Here is an 11,569-nt window from a genome sequence, read left to right as displayed (position 1 = left end):
ATCGTTGGTCCTTTGTACTGAATTTTTGAGAGACAGGATTCACTTTTAGTCTTAATATTGGTCCTTACTGGTCATTGGGCAGTGTACTGGTATTCAGAAGAAAATTAGACACCATAGACCTTCATCTGGTGATTTTTATTGGATGTTTTATAGAACTAATGTTTTTATATTGTCAGTAGGTGAAGTGATCCAGTTTCCTTCATTTGAGTTTGCTTTTACTCTACTAAGAAGAAAGATGTCAACTTTTAAATGGTATAATTTAAATTTTTAGGTAACAAATTTTATATTGCTTTGATTATATCTATCTATATAACCAAAGATACTAATCAGTATTGATAGCCTTAGTGTGAGAGTACGACATCCTGCTATCAGAATTTTGACAACTCTATTTTTTGCCAGCTTACATATTTTATTGACTACCTCCAGCATTTTAATCCACTTTTTCTTATGAAAATGTTTTCAAGCTTTACTACCACATGGCAATCTCACTATTTGAACTCAAAAAGTTCTGCTTGACTTTTGTTCATTATTAGTTTTGTATTCCACATTTTCTCTTCTTTTGGGTGTATTTTAATTTTCTTGGATTTGGGTCCTGAGCTTTTCTTTGATGGAAGACCTTTTATTACTGATTCAATTTCCTCACTCTTTATTGATCTATTTAGATTTTTGTATTTCTCCATAACTTAACCTTAGTAGGTTTTATATGGTCAAGAAGTTATCCATTTTGTCTATATTAACAAATTTGTTAATACACATTTTTCACAACAGCTTATTATGAGTCTTACTATTTCTGAAGTATCAGGTGTAATGTCTTCTTTTTATCTCTGATTTTACTTACTTGAGTCTTTTCCCTTTGTTGTAGTTATTCTAATTAAAGAATTGTTAATTTTATCTTTCAAAATGCTATTCATTTTGTTGGTCTTTTGAATGTTTTTAAGTCTCTATTTTATTTATTTTTCCACTAAGCTTTATTATTTCCTTCCTTTTACTATTTTGGTTTTAGTTTGTACTTGTTTTTATAGAACTGAGAGTTACTTTTGAATTGAAATTTCCAGAGAGAACTTGAGAATTAATCAATACTAAAGTGACATTTTGATTTTATTTCTGCCAACAGTTCAAGGTATACCAAAGATTGAAAATATTTATGGAAAGGTCAAAGACTTATTACATGTTTGGTGATAAGCTAACACTTGCTACTGATAAAATCTTCAGATTCTATGTTTTTGACTGCATTTACACAAGGCACATCAATGGATCCCTTCATCATCCTGGTAATTTGTCTTTCATGTTTGATTATTTTTTCTATGTGGAATGGAAGCTATGCCAGAAGGAAGCTCCCACCCAGATCCACTCCTCTCCCAATTGTTGGAAATATTCTACAGTTAAATACGAAGGATATCAGCAAATCCATAAGCATGGCAAGTATGACTAATTTTCTTTTAGTTACTTGTAGCAAATGAATTTAAAAACCCTACAATTAAATAAAATGTGGTCCCAAACACCAAGTTTTTAGCAAGAACAGTTTTAAAGGGAAGTGTCCATTGGACACTCAGATATGAATTTAGAGTATATATGGATAGTAGAGAATGAGTTCTGTTAATCTTTACAAAAGGAGGAATCAACAGATCAGAGGCAAATAAGAGCTTACACATGAATGGAGGCTGCAATTTGGGTAACAGTCCAAGACTGTACCACTCAAGAAAGGTAAGGAGACTTACACCTCTGTAGGAATTTATTTAGATTGCATAAATTGTTTGTCATATTACTTCACTGGTGATTTGAACAAATAATGCACCATCAGTCATTAGTAGGAATGTTTGTATGCATCAGTAAGTCAGAAAAAACCTATACACAATGTGTTCATAAAAATGAGGACTTTTTTTCTTATATTGTATATTTTTGAGAACCCAGTTGTTTGATTAGAAAATGTTTTTCACAGTTCATTTGTGGGTCTCAAATTCATTGGCTGTTCAACCTTAAGTTAGTAGCTCAAGATGTAATCACTCATACCCAGCCTGAAATCTGTCTAAGTCACAGATCCATGATAGGATTATTGAAATGGTCAAAAGTAGAAATTCTATGTCCATATTGTGATCAAGGTTGCCTTTCTTTAAAATTTCAAGAGCTTTAGAGAGTACAAATGATTTTGGTTACATGGATACATTGTGTAGTGGCAAAGACGTCTGTGCTTAAAGTGTATCCTTCACCCCATGTGTGTACTTATGCCCAATAGGTGATTTTTCATCTCCATACCCATACCCTCCCCCTTCTTCATCTTCAGTGTCCATTATGCCATTCTATATACCTTTTAGTTCCTGATAGTTCCTTCTTGTAAATGAGAATATGTGGTGTTTGATTTCCCATTCCTGGGTTAGTTCACTTGTCATATGGTTTCCCATTCCATCAAAGTTGCCACAAAGCACATTATTTCTTTCTTTTTCATGCCTGAATGATATCCACATTTTCATTATCCACTGATTAATGGATGGACATTTAGGCTGATTTCACATCTTTGCAATTGTGAATTGTGCTGCAATGAACTTAATGAGTGCAGGTGTCTTTTTTGTGTAATGTAGCTCTCTTTAAAGTAATTATTCTTTGATAAACTCAAATATAAGTGAACTGCTTCAGTGAAAATTTAACAAACAAAATAAACTTCAGATTTACAGGGTACAGCACTGAAATTTCCTAAAGCACATAGTGATTTGAAGACAAGGAAATGACTTAGGTTTCTGAAACATTCACAGTTCCTATTATATTTGCTCAATAAATGAGTCAATAACTTCTCTACTCAAGCTATTTACATAGCAGTAGGTCTCCGAGCCTTGAAGAGATGATCTGAAATCTGTCTTTTTCCTGAGACTGTGAGTTATAGAGCACTCACTGCCCTTGGAAGCTCCTTCTTCCTGTGCTTTGGCTCTGAATTCAAAGAGATTGTGTCAGCAGCCCCAGCTCATTCATTTGCTAATTCACAGCTTTGGACAAGTTTTAAAATCTTCTTGAGATTTACCTTCCATGTCTTTAAACTATAAATAATAATGATTTTGTGCAAGTTGCTAATTGTCTACTCTGCATGAGGAATTTTCAATGATGAAAGAAAATTTTAAAAGATTCTATATTATGGGATTTACAATCTAGAGGATAGGCATATATTTATAAAACACTCATTCAAGGAAGCATATGCTTATAACCTATGCAAGATTGACATGGTAGGAAAAGGCCACATGACTTGAGGGAACCAAAAGTCAGAGGAGCAGTCAGCAAAGGATTCTGTGAGGAGGTGAAGTTAGAGCTAAGATCTAAGGAATAATGAAGCATTACCCAGATGGCATACAGATAAAAAATCCATTTAATGAGTTTTGCAAACTGCGGGAGATTATCTTTTCTCCCCCAAAACCTTGGAAAGAGATCAAAGTGTTTGCACCCCAGACAGTAATAAAGTCATAGTACAAGATGAGATTGGACAGGTAAACAGGAGTCAAGGCGTACAGATCTTGCAAAAATTTTAAGAGCGCTGGTCTTTATCATAAGAACAATATGATGCCACTACCATGCATAAAGGTATGTGGACATTTGTCTGTGAAAAGATCATTCCGGTTGCTTGATGGAGAATGAATGATGAGGCAGCAATAGAAGTCCAACACTAGACAAATTGAAAGACTGTACCTCCTGTATCATGTAATATACCAAGTCAGCCTACATGACAGGAAAAGCCCAACAAGTTAATGGCTAAAAGAGGATCGGAGTTTATTCCTATGTCACATGCTTATCTACAGATGAGCACTAATGGCTCTTCTTCTCTATGAGATCCTTCAAAGAAACAGTTTTATTCAGTCTTTGTAGTTCTCCTATCTTGTGTCCCTAGGCTATTGTTCTCATTTACACAGTCACGGTGGAGGCATCTCCATGCTATCATTTCAACCCATGGGTAGTAGCAAAAAGGAAGGGTGAAAAATGACTTTTTATGCAACAATGTAGAATTTGCACACATCACTTCTGCTAACATCAGTTCATAGAAACTCATTCACATGATCATATCTAGCTTCAAATGAAGCAGGGAAATGTCCATGACCAAGCTGTTATAATCTCATGTATTATGAAAACTTAGAGGTGTCTGGTGCTTAAATGAAGATATGCAGAATGAATACGAAGATTATTAGTCTATACGTGAGGCAAGTTGAAAGGGTTTCCTTTAAACTAGAGAAGAAGCACACCATTTATCGCAACCGAAGGAAGGAGAACTCTGGTGCAATTATTGGTTTGAAGAAAAAAAGCTAATAAGTTAATTGGAACAAAATTCATAATATTGCCCCTTGTCACATAGTAGAAGCTGAGTAAAGGATAACTGTTGATGATGATAATAACAATAGCAATATTACTAAAAATAGTATGATAATTACCATTCAAATATATATTCGCTAATTGAAAAACTGGTTCTAAAATTTGAAAATTTGTATAATAGTTGAATGAATATTAAAATGTTTTTTCAGTAAGTTTTTAAATATTCCCCTCACTTACGTACATTTCAGTTTTGAAATTCTTACTTTTTTTGCATCTCCTGTTCAGGTAGCAAAAGATTATGACCCTGTGTTCACTGTATATCTTGGCATGATGCCCACTGTGGTCTTGTATGGATTTGAAGCAATCAAGGAAGCACTCATTGATCAAGCAGAAGAATTTTCCAGCAGAGGGAGTTTCCCAGTGTTAGAAGAAATCACTAAAAAATTAGGTATTCTTCTCTTTGTGGAATTTGTATGGGTTTGTAACTGTAAAGACTCCAAATAGACTAAGAAATTGAAAACATAAACATTTAGAAAAATTTATGAAGCACACTTTTCATAATTCCCACATAAGACTGAATACTTTCTTTATAAAGGACCATTATTCTATATGTAATCTCTATGCTGGTGACACAACATCTTTTTTAAAACATCAAATTCAGGGAAAACAAATTATTTAACCACTAATGTTCTAAGCCATGTTTATTTTAAGTTATGGCTAGTAAAAATAATGAGAAAGAATCAGAGAGAAAAGAGACAGAAGAAATATGACTAAATTATCCTCTTCACCAAACATTTTGCCTCCTGGTCTGAGTCACAGATAACCAGAGACTATTTTAGGAGACTTGTATAGTGTATTGTGGCAGAGAGGGGCTGATAACAGTTAAAAGTATTCCTTTTAAAGATCAATCTGCAAGCTCTGAAAACCTGCTAGATAGATTTTGCTTGAGAAAACTAAATAGCCAAAGATGGCTTTCCTGGAAATGCTAAATAGTAACCAATTTACAAACTTAACCCAAATCCTTTTTGTGAAGTTATCAGTTTACAATCCCTGCTTCTAATGCATATATTGGAGACCATTTGTTCTTTGAAAATCTGGTTTTGCTAAGTATAACCTTGTAAATTCCAAAGACAATGTATAGTCACATAACCCGACCCCCCCTTACCTAAACTAAGGTATAAGACCCTCTCCTCCCTCCCCTGGGTGCTCAGCCTGGGAGCATTAGCCCGCTGAGTCTCACCAACGCTAACAAAACTGCTACTTCCTAAAATAGCCTCAGTGTCATGGTCTCTCTGTATTCCCGCAACAGTATAGTACACACAGAACTCATATAGCCTTGGAAAAATTCTAGCTTTACCTTCAATATTCTATTCTATAAAAGCATAAGAAATGTTTGAATACAGTAGAATACAAAGTATAAAGCAAAGATCAGCTCTGAAAGAGGAACATGAAGAAAGACATACTGAGTATGGATCAGAATTGATTCTAAGAAAGCTCTTTTGATTAAGTACTTGAGTGATTGGCCTTGAGTTTTTGGTGCTGGTCTTAAACTTGCCAGTTGTCTGGTAGATCATCAACTTCTGGCAAAAAGCAAAAATATCTGAATGGGGTCCTTCCCACCTCTGTATTGTTGTCTAAGAAGCTTCCTGTACACGTTTCCTATGGCTTATTATCTCCCTAATGTGATCTTGTCTCTGGGAATCTGAAGTTGAACTTCTTTGGTGTTAAGACCACTTCTCCTGAGTGAGATTTAACAGATAGAGAGAGAATGTTAAAATGAGGAGTCATACTTATCTGAAGAATAGATGGTTACGAGATTCCTTCCAATGCAGAAGAGCTGTGTCACCTTCTCTTGAGAATTGCTTCCTCTGTTGTTTCTCTTCAAATTCACTTTCAATAAGAAAAGCCAGCCCTGAAACTTAACCTGTCACTTGGACTCACCAGGATTTATTGCTGTGGGATAATAGAGCAAGCATTTTGCCTCCACGATCTTCAGCATCCTTGTAAAATGGAGACAGAACATTCAATTCACTGAGTAATTCTGAGGTTTAGAAGAGCTGATGGATGAAGAATAATTTAGTAATGTGTAAAGTCAAGAATCGTGACTGTAAAATGCTAGGTTGGGTTAAGAGAAGATGCAAGTGAGCTGGGAATTCCTGAAATTGATGCCACTATACCCACACTCTGCTTAAGTGTCAGTATCAATTCCTGTGATGAGTATTCTCAGCTGGAATTAATGACAATGGAGGATATTCTTCTCTCCCCCCCCACTCCCATAGGACTTATTTTCAGCAATGGAGAAAGATGGAAACAAATTCGACATTTTTCCCTAATGATTTTGCAGAATATGGGAATGGGGAAGAAAACTATTGAAGACAAAATTCAAGAGGAAGCCTTGTGTCTGGTGAAAGAACTAAAACCAACAGTGCATGTTTCTTTGTATAATTAACAGTATAGGGTTGAATAAATGTTACTGTAAACACACTAAAAAAATGTTATCTATGGTGGCTCAAATACAATAGAAGTTTATTTTCTGATCACATAACAGCAAGAAGAGGTCAAGTAGGTGGCAAAACAGCCTCTTCAGGCACCAAGTTGATAAGGGCTTTGATAGCTTCAGCATTTGGCTTCCAGCATTATCCAGGGTTCATCACTTGTAGGGTAGTGAAAACAGAAAAAAGCCAGAAAAGAGCAAATATTGGTTAGGCCAGGCATGGAAATGACACCCAAACTTCTTTCATGTTCCATGAGCTATCACACAGTAACAGGGCCATATTTCACTGCAGGAAGAGCTGGAAAATGTGGTTCAGTTGTGCCTACGAGAAAGAGGAGAAGATGAGTTTTGGTAATCAGCTAGCAGTCCTGGCCAAATCAGAGTGAAAAATTGAGAGGACAGTAATAGAGTATACCATAGACTTAGGTTAAGAGCATGCTATAACCCAATAAATATGTAATCGGCTTGTGGACAATAGCACAGCCATTTTTAGTTTTCGGTCTTAAAACATAACCTGTAACTGTTTTAAGTTTCAGTTATGGGAAAAACTGCAAAGCTCCAGTTACAAGCTTCAACCCCTTCCCTTATCTCACTTTCCCCTTAGCAACAACAAATCAGGTGCCAGGGGATAATCACCTAAGTTTCCAGATGTCTCTGCAACTTCCCTAGCTAGTGGGCCAAGGTCAGCCTGAGTCAGGCTAGCCAATCCTCCACGATTAAGCTGACCACTAGAGGTTACTACCCAATTAAATGGTAACAAGACTGGAGAGCCCCCCAAACTCCTCCTCCCTTTGTGTAAAAGCATAAAAGGCATCTGCTTAAGAAAGTCAGGACCTCCGGGTGTACTCTGCTGCGTCGGCTGTCAACAGAGGTCCAGGCTCAAGCTTGCAAAAAAAGCCCCTCTTGAACTTTCATCAGAATTGGCTCTTGGTGGTCTCTCGGATTGAACTTTCGGCCACTACAAAATTAACTTTTCTAGTAACTTCTTGAGAAGTGATGCAAGGGACACCAAATTCTTCCAATGTGCAGGGCTACAATTCGGCTTCCATGGAGGAATGTGGGTGTGAAGAGAGGAAGCTACAGCAACAGAGATCTCTGCCATGTGTAGATGTGTGTATGTGCATGCAGGATTGGAAGAGAGTGGAGGGGTAAGAGTTGAGCAGGAGACCAGGCAGGGAAGGGGTAAGATCAGGACTGCAAGATACATGTGGTTTTATAACTTCAATTTTTCTTTTTTTGAGTTGGAGTCTCACTCAGTCACCCAGACTGGAGTGCATTGGCCGCTCCTGGCCACCGCAGCCTCAACCTGCTGGGCTCCTGCGATCCTTCCGCCTCAGCCTTCCGAGTAGCCGGAATTACAGGCATGCGCTACCACGCCCGGCTGATTTTTGATTTATTGTAGAGATGAGGTCTCACTGCCCAGGCGGGTCTCGAACCCGCGGGCTCAGGCAATCCACTCACCTCAGCCTCCCAAAGGCACGGGATTACAGGTTGAGCCACCGAGCCCAGCTAAACTTCAATATTTAAATATTTTTAAAGAAGTTATTACTTTAATGAGAGTATATCTCTATGAAAATTGACTTTGTGTTTTTAACCCAACACTACATTATTGTCCTGATAGTCTTCCATTTTATTTTTGCTGCTATTAATATATTATTAATATAAAAATGCAGTTATTACAAATATTTGCATGTCTGGTTCCTTGTTTAGAATAAATTGTTGGAAATGCAGTTAGATTTCTGTGAGCTTTGTTTGGGCTTTTGGTACATATAATATGAGAATAGAGGTAAGGAAAAACAGATAAGTAAATGAAGGCTAGGCTATGTTTTATAAATTTATTTTTTAGGCATATTATATTGAATGAATATAATATAATGCATATTTTCATCCAATATGCTTAACTTATAAATGTTTCCAAGAACATTCTTATTAGTATAGTAGTCCCTACTGTTGGATGTGCCAAAGTTTATTTAGCTAATTTGTCATCTTGATCAGATAGGTTGTTTCTAGTCTTTGCTGCAATTCTTCTAAAAAGAAGTGCAATTCATATGAGTTATTACAGATCTCTGACTACTGTCTTGTAATAAAATTTTAGAAATATAGTTAATAAAGCAAAGAATATTGGGTTTGATATTTTGATACAGATTATCTGGGAAAGGTTTTTGCTCACTTATTTTATATTTCAAGCAGAACTTATTAACTGGTTCAGTATTTCCCGTGGCGACTATGATCTTCTGTCAACTTCCTGACCTATGATCCACCTAGTTATAGATAGGTACTGTACTCTCTCAGGGAAGCCTGTTTTCTCACTGGATACCTTTGACTGTTGGAGGTTTCTTTTACCGGTTGAGCAGAACTGTTTTCCTTGTAACTACTACTTTTTCATCCCAGCTCCCTTTTTCCTTCTGGAATTGTAGTGTTGTGGGTATCACCACCCAGAGGCAGCAGGGAACTACCTCTTACCCCAACGCTGGTTCAGATGATACTAATGATGCCACACGCAAACTAACGGGATGTGAAAGTTTTAATACTTCATAATACCTATTTCAGTGAAGAGCAGGGTGGCCCTCAACCACATCTGAAAAGGTTGTGTGAGAGCAGGGCAAGGATACCTACCTGAGGTTTTTATGGGGGTTTAGGGGTGAGGCTAGGTGAGGACTCCTGTGTCAGGCTAGTGCCTGTATGACTTAGACTTCCTCCTTGTGCCAAAGGAGGGAGCACTTGGGTCTCTTGATCGGTTCATGCAGATGTGGGTAGAAGGGCAAGAGGTAGGGGCAAAGTTTTGAAGCTTCCAACAAATCATTTGGGAAGCTTATTTCCAACATTATAAGAGTTTTTTAAATATGTCTGAATATCACTCTAATTTCTATCATTATTCTTCTCTCCTAGAGGAAACCACACTTAATTTTTTCAACTGAGTTTGTGGAATACAATTTTAAGTTTATTTTCTTACTTTTTTAATTAGATTGATCAATTTTATGTGAGCCTCATGAGAAAGCATTCACATCAAGCTAAAGTCCATATATGTAAAGACATAGAAATATATTAGAAATTGAGTCTCGTTCTGTTGCCCGGTCTGGACCTGAACTCTTGGGCGCTGGAGATCCTCCTACCTCAGCCTCACTAGCAGCTGAGTCTAAAGGCATGTACCACTGTGCCTGGCATTGAAAACATTTTAAATTTGGCTTCCTTTTTGTGAATTGAAAAGATTTTAGGGCCGGGCTTTATGGCTCAGCCTGTAATCCCAGTGCTTTGGGAGGCCGAGGTGAGTGAATTGCCTGAGCCTGCAGGTTTGAGACCCACCTGGGCAACTTGGCGAGACCTCATCTCTACAATAAATCAAAAAAATTAGCCAGACGTGGTGGCGCGTGACTGAAGTTCCAGCTACTTGGAAGGCTGAGGCAGAAGGATCGCTGGAGCTCAGCAGGTCCAGGCTGCAGTGGCTGGGAGTGGCCACTGCACTCCAGTCTGGGTGACAGAGTGAGACTACAACTCAAAAAAAAAAGAGAGAAAAGAATTTAGAAAACCATGCAAATAGACTTCTTGGGGGAAAATTAGCAAATAAACTGGACTGGATTGGAGAGTTTTGTATGGGAAACACAATAATTTTTATTTTTGGCATGTGGAGTTTATAGCAATAGTGGCATATCCAGATACTTCCCATTCTTAAAAAAAATTAAAAGTCAATCCACTTATTTTCAACAGTCAATTTAAAATTCAATGAACAATGTATACTAACTTCTCATTTCTATTGATTTTAGCATCTATCTCCCTGTGATCTCGCTTTCCTTCTGGCCTGTGCTCCCTGCAATGTGATCAGCTCTATCATTTTCCAGGATCGTTTTGACTATGGTGATCAGAAATTTCCAACCTTGCTTAAGTATTTTCATGAAAAACTTGAAATTGTAAGCACCTCCAGGATACAGGTAAGATCAAGGTTCTCTACGAATGGGTAATAATGTTCTAGCTAGTCTGTTGCTCGTGCAAACCCCATCCCTCTGTCCTATTAAAAAATGGCCAAAATAGTGCATAGCAAACAATCATGTGTAACCCATCAGTGACTTATTCAATCAATTTAGATGTTTAAATGGAATTTGAAAGGTTAAATAAATGAAAGCAGACAAAAAATATAATCTTGGTGTATTTTACTTATTATATTAAAGTATTTTTCGAAAAATCTGCTTTTCTGTTTTTGTTTTGTTTTTTCTATAGGTTTAAGGAGTGTTGAAGTGAAATATGTCTTGCTATGGTACACTGTCAAAAATGTTAGTAACCGAGCCCCCAGCCCCTGCCGGCAAGGCACCTGCAGCCCCGCGCCGCGCGCGCCCATTCCCGGCCCGGAGCCCTCTCCTTGCGCGGCCCCGCCGGGCCATCCCGTCGCGCCCCCCACCCTCGAACTCAAGCCACCGTGGAGCTCCGCCGCCCTGAAACGTTCACCGCGAGTGGGACCTTATAGAAAATCATGGGGAGACGGGGCAAGATGGCGACGGCATAGGTGAACTGGTGAGATTCTCTGAACGTGAGCTCCCAAAAAGGCTATCACTTCGCTACTCCCATTCCCCAGCCCACCACCAACCGCGCTGGGGGCAGGCCCAGGAACTTCAGTCCCATGCAAGGCCAGATATTGCGCCCCTCCCCCCACTGCTGCCGTTCTACTCGTGTGTGGAAGTCTCCGGTCCCAGCCCCCTCCAGATCCCTCCCCGGCTGCATTGTCTCCAGCCCGGGCACCCGGCATCAAGCCGCCGGTCACACAGGGAGGCTCTGGGCACCCGCCCGTCAGAGACGCTGGTTCCA

The 11,569-nt window shown here is 38.3% G+C and overlaps 1 protein-coding gene across 1 annotated transcript; it reads left to right on the top strand.

Annotated features, from left to right (window-relative positions):
• Nucleotides 1-1,250: 1,250 nt before the first annotated feature.
• On the top strand, nucleotides 1,251-11,217 carry LOC110596230 (cytochrome P450 2C21-like; the record flags this gene model as incomplete). Its single annotated transcript, XM_021715775.1, has 5 exons — nucleotides 1,251-1,422; nucleotides 4,571-4,729; nucleotides 6,561-6,706; nucleotides 10,537-10,727; nucleotides 11,046-11,217. Coding segments are annotated over exons 1-5 (840 nt in total), but the record flags the coding sequence as incomplete, so codon positions are not given.
• Nucleotides 11,218-11,569: the final 352 nt, after the last annotated feature.

This window comes from Carlito syrichta, unplaced genomic scaffold (assembly GCF_000164805.1).
Source record: "Carlito syrichta isolate Samal-C Ts95f unplaced genomic scaffold, Tarsius_syrichta-2.0.1 Scaffold307655, whole genome shotgun sequence".
Lineage (NCBI taxonomy): Eukaryota > Metazoa > Chordata > Mammalia > Primates > Tarsiidae > Carlito > Carlito syrichta.
Note: the sequence above shows the minus strand (reverse complement) of the source record. Positions and strands in the feature narration are given on the sequence as shown.